The 12,942-nt window shown below is 42.0% G+C and overlaps 1 protein-coding gene across 4 annotated transcripts in view; it reads right to left on the bottom strand.

Moving 5' to 3' along the window:
• Positions 1-4,770, bottom strand: part of ARHGAP26 (Rho GTPase activating protein 26) — a 295,272-nt gene extending 290,502 nt beyond the window's left edge. For 3 of the 4 annotated variants that reach the window (XM_083353575.1, XM_083353577.1, XM_083353578.1), the window contains exon 1: positions 3,932-4,770. In XM_083353575.1, the coding sequence (XP_083209701.1) occupies positions 3,932-4,085 (154 nt within the window). In that variant the 5' untranslated portion in view covers positions 4,086-4,770. The remainder of the gene's footprint in view (positions 1-3,931) is intronic. The other variant, XM_083353576.1, reaches the window with a different exon arrangement.
• Positions 4,771-12,942: the final 8,172 nt, after the last annotated feature.

Genomic DNA, 12,942 nt, shown 5'->3' with positions numbered 1-12,942 from the left:
AAAACTGACAGTGAGATTAACCTCAAATAAAAGGGAACATTTTGGAACTCTTTCTTGCAACTACAATAAAAGCACATGAGTTTTGAGGGAAGCTAAGTATGTTCTCATATTTATTTGCTGCACTTATTAGACTACATATAATGAAGACTAATCACATCAATAAGGTTGGTCCAATGTAGATGAGTAAAATCACTATGGCAAAGAGTGACGCCTGCACATGTCCTAAATAGACAACTTGACATCTTAGTTATATTTTTAGATCACTATTACACGTTGTATAATGTGTTTTTCAGACATAGGGGGAAAAGATGGCAAAGCAAATTCTAGCGATCATGGATATAGCAAGTCTTTAAACAAAAAATGTTTCAGGCTGCACTGGAGCTGTGGCTATTCATGGACATGCTTGCAAACGCAGCAGGAGCAGCTTGCTAATCAGCGGTGTGAATCAGAAAAAAGATGCAGCTGTTTCAGGATATTCAAAAATAATGCCTTGAACAAGCTTCTATGTTTTATAAAGCATCTCTTTCAAAGGATTTACACAGCCCTCTTGGCCAACATGGAAGGCAATCCACAGAAATGAGAAAAGGTAGAGCTCCACGGGACTTCAATAAATGCAGCAATGAGAAGCAAAGCACACACCATGTGAAAACAGTAGACCAAAAAAATGACACTTGACCTATAGAGAAATTTTCCTGATTCACAATTTAATCCTGCTCTGTATGTAGGTAGCAAATCTTAAAGCACAAGTTAAATGCAAACATGCTTGTTTTTCTCCCTTTTATGAAACTGTTCAAACATCAAGGGCAAGGCATATCAGTGCCACTATACCAGACATGTCAAACACAAGGCCCGGGGGCCGGATCCGGCCCGTGGTTTCATGCGGCCCACGAAGCCATCTTGGAAACAGTGAAGGAACGGCCCCCACTGCCTTGGCCCTGGCCCAGAGACCCTCCTTCTGCCAGAGACCCTCAGATCTGTCCCACTCCTGCCCAGGCCCCCATAGGCACCCTTGATGCGAACGATGTAGAGCTGCCCATGCCCAGCCAGTAGGCCATACGCACTCTAGCCACGCCCAGCCAGTAGGCCACGCCCAGCCAGTAGGCCACGCCCAGCCAGGCCACACCCACCTGGCCCCTTGAGGGCAGCCGCAATGCTTATCCGGCCCTCAATGAAAGAGTTTGACACCCCTGCACTATACAGAATAAAAACAGGAAAAAAAATACCTGGAATGCAATCAGTACATTATATTAAGATAAAGGTAAAGGTTTCCCCTGTCCAGTCACGTCCAACTCTACAAGATGGTGCTCATCTTTGTTTCTTAGCAGAGGAAGCCAGCCTTGTCCAGAGACATTTTTGTGGTCACATGGCCAACATGACTATAGCCCCGTGGTGGCGAACCTATGGCACGTGCACCATGGCCCCAGTCCTAGGCCTTCAACTGGGTTTTATAAAACCTTTTCGCTTTAGGCCTCTGCTGCCACGTGCAAAAAAAAAGGTTCAATCAATCAATTTCAACTTTTCCCAGGGGAAAAAAAAGATCTCGGAAAGTTGGAATTGATTGAACTTTAGTCCCACACAGTCTGCCATTACCACTGCAGCCACGCCCACCCAAATGGCCACATCCACCCAAATGGCTATACCCACATGCCCACCCGGCACCCAATGATACATAAGTGTGTTTTGGGTTGCAGTTTGGGCACTCGGTCTCTAAAAGGTTCGCTGTCACTGTTATAGCCGAAGAGCACAGAACACTGTTACCTTCCCACCTATTTGGTACCTATTAATCTACTTACATTTGCATGTTTTCGACCTGCTAGGTGGGCAGGACCTGGGGCAAGTAACGGGAGCTCACCCCATCATGCGGAGCTCAGGTCTTGAAGCCAGGTTGCCATCTGACAAGCTCAGTGTCTTTAACCACTGAGCTATCATACACCCACAATGCTATATACTGGATTGGAAAGAGTTAGGTTCCAATCTTCAGTTACAGTGATACTCACTGGTTAACCTTATCCAATCACTATCTCTCAATATAATCTAGCTCACAAGAGTTTTGAGAGAGAGAAAAGGAAATGAAAGGAATCGTGTGAAGTATCTTAAACTTCTGGAGTGAAGGTCAGGGTATAAATTCAATAAAAATAAAAATCCACCAAGGCCAATTCATTATAGTACGGAAAGGCAACCAGATGCCTTCTACCCATTTTGGTCTTCCATTCCCCTATTTTCTAGGAAGCTGAGTGTACTCCATATGGGTGTTGATCTCCAACCACTAAGTTGTCTTATCCTACTAGTGACAAGTTACTGGCACTTGTCACATTGTTAACACCCGCTAAGTATTGGAAATTTATTTAGAAATATACATGATGCCCACTCCCTTAATAGACTATAGACCATTATATAGCAAATATTCTTGCCAGCCTCTTCTAAAAAGTGAATCATGCGCTCTCAACTTTTAAAACTCTGGGACATCTTTCCAACATCTGGAGTTTTGCTAGCTTTAAATCTCTTAGAACGTAATAAGATATATCTTGAGACTACCTTGTGCCAGCTTAATGCTGCACAAGACCAATTCAGGCTTTATTACAAAGGAAAATTTCATCACTTGACCTTTTATACAAAAGCTTTAGGTAGAGATCCATACCTAAGAATGCAAAGTATTATCTATCCATCATCAATGACAATTAAACACTAATATCATATGAGACAGAGAAGCTCAAGAAGACTTTATTTAGCCCATTTAACTCTTTAAATAGTTCATTATAGGGGTACAGTTATTTGCCTTTGGCTTACAAAAAAATGAAAAGCAAACACCGCAGGCCATAGCACTCTCTGTCTCTCTCTCTCTCCACACACACACACACACACACACACACACACAGAGAGAGAGAGAGAGAGAGAGAGAGAGAGAGAGAGAGAGAGAGAGAGAGAGAGAGAGAGCTTATCAGCTCTGCAGAATAAACTAGGTACCCTTTTATTTTTGTAAACCTGCGCATAACTTTGCATTTCCAAATAAGGAATTTAAATTTTGCTAGATTTTTAAAAGGACAAGTCACAGCAAAAATTATTTTAGTTCAAATGTTTGGGAATCAGGGCTGAGTATCACTTCAACTGCAGGAAGTATGCTTAAGGAAACAAAATACACATTTCTACACTAGTGGCAAAGGACAGCACAACCTCTTAGCCTCTCTCCCTCAATAATTCATCCAGAAATCAAATGATTTCAATCATTTATTAATGACTGATGGTACAATAATTTATTGTTCTGCTTCCTATGTTTAGCAATTCAGTAGTAAGATTGACCAAGAGAATAACTGAATGGTTTTGGGAGAAAAACAGTGACAGTGTGTAGTGTATTTTCCTAGGGCTTCTTCCTCTATTCCTCAATAACATTTTGAAATTACAGGACTCTAAATGGGAGGCACCTCTACTAAGCAGCAAAGATTGCAATACTGTAAGAGCAATTGCTTAAGCAAAACAATTCAACCTACAAAGCTCAACTCTTAGTGAGAAATGATTTACCCCAAGGCCTTTCATTTTCATAAATGAACACTGGGCTACAGACAAGGAAGTGACAGATATGTCTGGAAACTACCCCGTCAAGGTAAAAAGCCTGACAATCTACCATCAGCCTTTTTACCCAATGCAACTTTCTCTGACCTCTGTGAACGTTTGGTGCTAAGATAAATGTATTCATAAATTACTCGGCCATAAATTCCCTTGCTAGAATTATTAAACTGGCAGGTTCCCCCCCCCCCCATGTTACACTTTCTACTCCATCACTCCATGCTTGCATGCGTGTTTCCCCACCCATGTTTGTTTTCCCAGGTAAGGCTGCACACAGTTCTTCTAACCCTAGTAATGTCTGATCGGATCCAAGGTTTCTTTTAAACTAAAACACACCTAATACAGATTCACAGAAGACTTTGTCACTCACTTTTAAGGGCCACAATGAGTGCCTTTCCATCCTTGATCAGCTCCTTGATGAACTTGTTAGTGTTGTCCAGCTCAGCTTCGTGAGACTTTAGCCTTTCTCGGAATTGGGGGCTGTCCAAACAGCAGTCACTAAACTCCAAGGCAGGTAGCCCCATGATTTCCCAGAGCCCCTCCAAAGCCAGACCTACAGCCAAAAGCAATCAATCAGCTGGAAGAGAAACGTCCGGGAACGGAAAAAGCACCTTAAAATCCAAACAGCCGAACCACCATCAGCGTTGAAAAATGTTATCCGGTCCGTCCCGCAAAATGCAAAAGAAATCAGCCGCCAAGAGAGCTGTTTTTATGCTGCTCGGGATCCGCAGGCATCAGGAAGTCTCATTTCTCAACTCTCTCGAAGCAGAAGAAAACGGGTCCAAGGAAACGGGTTTTGCACCGAGGGGCTGCTTCACACGCCAGGGCTAGAGGACAAGCGGCGTCTGAAAGAAGTAAAACGGCGTTGCCTGATGGAGCAGCCAACGCTACCGCTGCCGGAGGACAGCTCGCGGCCACATTTCCCAAACACGCTGCAAAACTCGGGGGCGGTGCGGTCGTCGCTGTTGCCGGAACCTCCACAGCAGCTCTTCGCCGGGTCGACGTTGCTGGCGCTGCCGCCGCAGCCGCCGCCGTCGCCGTCGGAGAAACTCACCTCGCGCGGCCTCCCGAAGCAGAAGCCGCAGATCTTCCTTCAAACTCAGCGACGCAGCCACCTCCGACGGCATCCGGGATCAACCGGGACCCTGCGCTTCCCCATTGGAACGCGGGCGATCATTTTCCTACAGCTCTGCCCGTTGGAACGTTGTGGAAAGAAATTTTTTTTTCCCCTTCTCTCCTCCTCCCCCCCCCGCCACTCCGGCTCAGACGCGACCCCGCCTCTTGCACCAGCAGGAGCCAATCAGAGGCCGGACTGCTCATGGAGCGAGGAGGGGGGGAAAGCAAGAAAGATGCCTTGCGAAGACAAGACCCGGTCTGAGGGTGGGGGGGAGTGGCCAGAGGTATGTCAAACCGCATGGAGCTGTTCCCCCCCACACACACACACACACACTTCCCCTCCCTTCCCGCCCTCTTAAAGACATACCCTCCGGAATGGGGGAGGAGTGGGGAAGGCTAGGGTGGTTCAAGGGCGTTGCTCGTAAACCTGTTGCTGCAGTGCAGGCTGAAGGAGAAACCACCTTACAGCGAATCGATACACCCGGGAGCTAGGCTGGGAGACAGGAGGAGAGAAGGGAGAATCTTCACGCTCGGCCATCCTGTGTAAGAGAATACAGTGACTACAAAAGAGGGATCACCTTCACCCTTGCCTTGGCATAAGGAAACAACCCTTCCTTTTCAGAAAAGGGGTCCTTTCCCACCTTTCTCCCGCCCCCCCCACCCCGCAAATGAGGTTTCCCTTTGCACACTCACAGCCTGGTTGCTTGCCGATTATTTTCTCTTTACAGCATGCCATTCCTGCTTTCTTCAGGAGAGAGAAAAAAAATCAGCAGCATGACCTGGTGAATTTGTGCATGCCTTCCCCTATCTGTCCTCTGCTGATTTGAAAAGCTAGCCAGGAACCTAACCCGGTTAGTATTTGGATGGGAAAAGCACTGACAAGAGCTAAGATGGAAATAAGGACACAATAGCAAAATTCTATACTGTTCTTCCCTCTTTCAAAAAAAAAAAATCCTACACAGACGTGTTCATGAAATCACGGAGAACTGAGCTTGGCTTCGAAGAGATTCTCTCTTTATCCATACTGTATGATTGTGAATCATCTGAAAGAAGCTGATTGCAAGCCATGCCTTTTTCTCTTCAATAATTCATACATTTGGTAGATTAACTGCCCCTTGTTTATTTTGCCAAAAACATAGCACATAACCAATTATTTATTGTACTGGACTTTAGACATCAGTACTGCCCTTCTGTAAGACCTCTTGAGTCAAAATTTTAGATCACGTTAATTCTAAAGAGCATTAAATTGACAGCAAAATTTTAGATGACATTAGTTCTGAAGAGATTTAAATTGACAGCTAATTGAGAGTTGAGAGCCAAATTCAATGTTCTGATTAAAAATCCCAAGATTTAGAGAAAGAGCTATTTGGATCGAAGTCACAGGACAAATATTTTTTTGCTGTCCACTAAAACATGCTACTTAATGAAAGAGGAACATGGGCAAGTGCACTCCTTGAAGCATTTCATCTTACAAAATTGCTCCCAGGCTATTTAATTTAAATGATTTAGAATAGTTCTGTACAGGCTGGGCTATGAGAAGTCAAGGTGAAATGCAGGCTTGACTTTCCTTGGATGAAATTGGAGTAGTTTTGGCATTTTTGTATTTTTAATTTTTCATTGACTAAGGCCAACAACTTAAAATATCCTTAAAGAAGTAAAAAAATGCCAGACAGGAATACAGTATATAGTGAAACAGACAATATCAAGGGAATAGCCTATTATATACTATAACCAGCAGTGTATTTGCATTATTTTTAATGTTATAAATCACACTTAAATGAAGAGGAAAAACATTACTGTATTTGGTTGCACATCTCTAAAGAAAAGTTGACTCAGCCTTCCATCTTTCCGAGGTAGGTAAAATGAGGACCCAGATTGTTGGGGGCAATTAAGCTGACTTTGTAATAATGCCGCTTGGGGGGTGGGTGAAAGCCCTAATAAGCAGGCATATACATAGAATGAAGGCTACTGCTAAGCTTGTAAGCCGCCCTGAGTCTTCGGAGAAGGGCGGGATATAAATGGAATTAAAATAAAATAAAAATAAATATTTGAGCACCTCTGCCAATGCGCATGCCAAGCTTTTACATACCCGCAACTAATAATGGGCTGTCCTATATAAGAGCCTTAAACTGTTTGTCTCCTATGCTGAAATTAAGAACCATAAAAAATTGCTGCCCAGATTTCAGTTCAGTCTCCAGTTTTGGCAAGGATGATGGCTGAACATTTTGGCCAGGTTACAATTATTATATCCCCCAATTCTACTGCTTTACCCCTTCTACTCATGGTTAAGAGAGCAAGCATGAAAAATGTTCCTTTCTATAGTCAGATTTATTTTTTTAAGGACACATGGTTAACATTGATTCCCATTTGAAGGAGCCTCCTTTGTGGACTCCGCCCCCTTTTAATCGACACCCTCCCATCTGGCACAGCCATTGAGAGGCCATGTTGGGAGATCATCTGTTTTCCTGTAACTTGTTCGGGAGAGGAAACTTGCAGATTTCTTGTTAATTCCACTCGGTTTAAAAAGAAGTTCCACCTTCCTTCATTCTAAGGTGAACCTGTAAAACAAAACAAAATATTAAAAAGGCCCATCCTTTCATAAATCTACCAAACCCACCCCCTCTTTTTATGTAACATGGCAGGCAGATTGCACAGCACTGCATATACTGCAGAAAGCAGTCCTTCTGATGCTGAGCAGGAGCGATGGGTGCAAGATGCCTTCAAAGTTAGATGTGGGTTACACTGCACATTCCTATCCTTGAGAAATAGTGACTGGGCTGTTCTTATACTGGAGCAATCAGGATGTGCAGATGAGCTCTTCATCTCATACATATCCATGTTAAATGTTCATTCCCTCTTTCAGTACTCTTTTCACCCAGTTGTTAATGGACTTCAGAAACAAGAAATGCTACAGGTAGTCCTCAACTTACGACCACAGTTGAGCCCAAAATTTCCATTGCTAAATGAGACTGTTGTTAAATGAGTTTTTCCCCATTTTAACAACCTTTCTTGCCACAGTTGTTAAGTGAATCACTGCAGTTGTTAAGTTAGTAACACGGTTGTTAAGTGTTCGCCATAACCATCATAAATGTGAATCAGTTGCCAGGCATCTGAATTTTAATCATGTGACCATGGGGATACTGCAATGGTCATAAGTGTGAACAATGGTCATTAGTCATTTTTTTCTGTACCGTTGTAACTTTGGTCACTAAGCGAATAGTTTAAGTCAAGGACTACCTATATCAGGTGAGCAATTGCAGTCATTAGCTTTCATGGATAAAATATCAGTCAATCATTCTAGGCCAGGGGTGTCAAACTGCCAGCCCCCCGCAGGCCAGACAAGTCATCCGGAAGCCGTGCCCACCCCATTGCCGGCAATGGCAAAACTCTTAATACGTTGTGTGATGTCACATGACATCACAAGTTGGACATGTCTGTTCTAGGCTATTAGACAACAAACACCTTAATAAAGGACATATCAGACCACATTCATAAAACTTTGTTTCCCATGATTCAATGAACAATATTCAATAATAGAATCATACAATGCATATTTGCAGAGGAACACTTAGAGAAACGTTTTTTTCTCATCAAGAAGGCAATAGCCTTAACTGTTTTCTAAATTATGCCCTTATGCATACTGAATATTAAAAAATAGCATACCTGTAGGTTTGTTTGATTAACAAAGCAACAACTGACAGTGGAACAGAGACTAGTCTGGCTAAAAAGCAACAGATGGCCACCTTGGTTTTTGGACTAATGTCAGGTTTAAAGCATTTAGAGGGATTGCAGGGAATTGGTTGTTGTGGTCTGCATTAAAAATTAAAAGTTTTTCTCAATCTGAATATCCTGTCCCGTATATCTGGCATTTTATAAGGACTTTTGGCTTATATAGAAATTCACTGCTGTCATCTCCTTTATCAGGGAAATAATAACATTCTAATCACAATCCTTGAATCTTACCATATGACTTATGTTGTGTTTTTTGGAGTATTTATTCCAGATTAAATACCATGAAATGAAAGAATTTGTTGTTATAATTAACTTGTGATATTTCTTGAAGCAGATGGGAAAATTTGATAATTTTTAAATCAATTTTACAGTGCTTGATTCAATTATATGCTTCTAATTATTATTGTTACTAAATTCATTTTTGCTACCTATGTTATAATAAAGTTGCATTGCACACTATTGTTACATATTTAATTTTAAGATCTTAGTATCTGTTTGAGCCATGTTTTTACCCTATAATCTTAGCTTGTGGCCAGAATAAAAGGATTTGGGGGGGGAGAATCCGTACCTTTACAGATTTGATTTGTGCTGGTATAACTTGAAAAACAACAATATTCTGTAAGTTTCAGAAATGAGACATTAAGTTGCCCCAGTTTTGTTCTTGTTCCTGTAGTTTGTTCACAAGAAAGCAAAAAATAGCATGAGGGGCAGGATAATGCAGTTGCTAAACAATCTACAATCTCTGTGTCAACGGTTGCAACAGTGCTGCTTATGAATAACTCAATACAGATATACAGTCCAGCAGAATAAAGAGATTACACAGAAAACAACACACTGGAAAGTTTGCCTGAATGTGAATTTACCATTAAAGTTTCTCAAACCGTGAGGTGCGCCACCCCCCTTAGGGAGGTGCAGCAGAGTTCAGACATGTGAAGAATGTTTTAGTTTCATTGTTATAATACACCTTTCCCAAAGTTTAATTGAATTGTTTTCATGTTGGTGCTTGGCACCATGCTTTAGAGGAGGTATGTATTACTAAAGCAGGGGTGTCAAACTCGATCGTTATCACATGACGTATCGTGACTTTTTTGCCTTTGTGGAGCTGGGGTGGGCGTGGCCTGTGTGTGACGCATCTGGTCCACGGGCCGCCAGTTTGACACCCCTACACTAAAGGGAGGTGTGATAGCAAAATGTTTAGGAACTCCTGATGTAAGCCATTGACTGATGGCCCCCAGGGGGAGGGCGTTCTCTCTGGGCGCGCCAGACCTTTGGAACAGTTTACCGGTTGAGCTCCGGATGGCTCCTGACCTTCGCTCCTTTCGACGTGATCTAAAAACTTATTTATTTGAACAAGCCGGCCTGGTTCTGATGGGTTTGGGGTTTTAATTACTGTTTTTAATTAATTTATTGTATTCGGGCACAATTTAATTTGTTTTTAATTTTTGTATTTTGTACTTCTGGTATTTATTGCCTTGTACACCGCCCTGAGTCCTTCGGGAGAAGGGCGGTATACAAATAAAATAAAATAAATAAATAAATAAATTCCTACAGTGTGATCATGCCAGTTTCACTGTACACTAACTTAGAAGAATCCTTTCTCATCTGACTCACTTTGGCAGCAGCTTGCATGGTGTCTCAGTCCAGACCACAGGCTCCCAGGTCTTCTCACTGCACAATTGCAATAAAGAGTGTCAGAGTTCAATCAGACTATCCTTTAAGGTATTTTGGTTTGGAGGTAATCTATTCCCGAGTATGATCACGAACTAAACAATTAGTTTCCTTACTGCCATAATCCTTTTTTTATAAGCTTGTTTCTCCCTTCCACAACAGCCCTTTGGGGAAGCCAGGGGAAGAAAAACGGGGAAATCTTCACTCAGTCCTGCATCTGGATAAACTACAAGAAGGAAAAGCAAACAAAACTTTGAGAATCTGTACCTCAGCCAAGCTGAGGCAACACATCAACCTTAAGATTCAAGTCAACTTTATTAAAGGTGACAAGGAAAATACACTCAACACACACACACACTAATATATATATATATATATATATATATATATATATATATATATGGATCCTTGGTTTTTCGGGTTTTTCCCCGCGTAGAACTAAAGGTGTAGGCGCAACGTTTCGACGGAATCCCATCCATCATCATCAGGCTTTAGCTTCCTTCTTCTGGGAGAAGCATGTGGCTGTTTGTTCCTCTTTTTTAAACTGCCAGAGGGGGTGTGTTCTGTGGAGGTGTGCTCTGATTGGGTAGGGGACACACTATCTACCATAAAAAAACACACACAAACCGCTATCTGAACGCACTCTCACACCACCACCCAGCACAGATCAACTCCGTAGCCAAGACACTCATCTCCAGAACAAAACACCTAGCTGACGAACAACACCTAAAAACCGAACTACACACTCTCACTAATGTACTAACAGCCAATGGATTCCAAAGAAACATGATTACCAACTTAATCCGAAGAGAGACACCCACAAAAACCCAAGACAGAGAACAAGAAAATGGCAAAGCCCTCCTCCCATACTTAAAAGGGACCACAGACAGAATCAGCAAGGTCCTCCAAAAACACAACATCAAAACAGCATTCTACACAGACAGAAAAATATCCACCATCCTAAGAAACCCCAAGGACATAATTGGGTTAGAAAACCAAGGAGTATACGAAATCCCATGCACCACCTGCCCCACCACATACATCGGACAGACCAACAGAAGAATAAGTGCACGCATTGAAGAGCACAAAAACTCACTCAGAAAGGGAGAACAAACTTCATCCCTGGTCCAACACTTTGAAGCCACGAGACATGAAATTGATTTTAAAAAAACCAAAACTATCGCCAAAATTGAACATTTTAACAACAGAATAATCAGAGAAGCCATTGAGATAGAAAAACGCCCCCACAGCATGAATAAACGAGATGATACCTCTCGTCTACCAGCCATTTGGAAACCCGCCTTGATTGACAGACGAGGCCCAACCACCAAGAATGATACCAGATCCAAACTCATGATAACATCACATGACATCACCACCACACAACCATTCAAAAAGCAAATCCGAACCCACAACGATAAAGACACACAACCACAAAACAGAAACCTAACTACAGCTGCAACATCAGCCACTTTAAACCCCTCCAAACCACACAATAAGCAAACTGACACCCACTATAAAAACATGGCACCACCACAAACACGAAGCCGAACAAAAGCAGCACAACTCACCAGCTCAGGTCTGGAGCTGGCAGCTGAGACCAGCCCATCCACTCAGAACACCCCCCCACCCAATCAGAACACACCCACCATTCAAAACACACTCCCACCCAATCAGAACACACTTGGTCCCCTACCCAATCAGAGCACACCTCCACAGAACACACCCCCTCTGGCAGTTTAAAAAAGAGGAACAAACAGCCACATGCTTCTCCCAGAAGAAGGAAGCTAAAGCCTGATGATGACGGATGGGATTCCGTCGAAACGTTGCGCCTACACCTTTAGTTCTACGCGGGGAAAAACCCGAAAAACCAAGGATCCACATACAGGCACCCGCGAAAACCTCAGAAAACATATATATATATATATATATATAATGTATGTATGTATGTGTATATGTATATGTATATGATGTATATGTATATGATGTATATGTATATGATGTATATGATGTATATGTATATGATGTATATGTATGTGTATTAAAAATGCAAAATCCACAACACTTTTCTAGACTAAACCTGGGTTCTATATACTTTAATCAACTATGCAACTTCCTGTATGAAATTGAAAACAAACAAAAAAAATCCCTTGCCTGGGATAATCCTCTTCATATGAATCTAGTCACCTAAATCCCCCTACCAAAAATTGTCAGACCCCCTTCTTCTATTAGATATTCATTCGTTCATTCATTCATTTTAATTTTCTATGCTGCCCATCTCATGGTTCAAGGTGATTTTGAGCAGCTAGGCATCAGGCAACTTCCTCTGGGCACATAAGGCTAGTTTATAATTTCAAGGGTCTATTATTCCACTTCTGCTCTTCCTGCCCACCTCTCTGTATCAGGAAAGCAATGGCCAATTGCTTTTCTTCCTCTGGGTGGGTTTTTCCAAACATAATACCTTTTTAAATTCTGTTTATTGTAGTCATAGACCAGCGCAGATGGTAAACAAAATAAAGTTTAAGGGAAGAATTGAAGTACATCTGTAAAACAACCCAACTCTATAGGTGAGGTCCAGGGTCAGCCTATGTTAAATTATAATATAAACACAAACACAAAATTGTATTAAAATGAGAACATCCAAAATTACAACAAAGTTAAAATTAGTAGTATCAACAACATAACAATATCTAAAAATTAAATGAAGTATGGTTACAAAGAATGAATTGTGGGAGATGGACCCATTAGGGGTTTAATTGATCTTCCATGTTGCTGCACAGACATGTGCTGTAAAAAGGAATACTTCATCTATGAACAACATCTGGGATGGGCTGAATCTGGGTAACCAGGATATCTACTAGTTAA

Source organism: Vipera ursinii, assembly GCF_947247035.1.
Source record: "Vipera ursinii genome assembly, chromosome: 2".
NCBI classification, from domain to species: domain Eukaryota; kingdom Metazoa; phylum Chordata; class Lepidosauria; order Squamata; family Viperidae; genus Vipera; species Vipera ursinii.
Note: the sequence above shows the minus strand (reverse complement) of the source record. Positions and strands in the feature narration are given on the sequence as shown.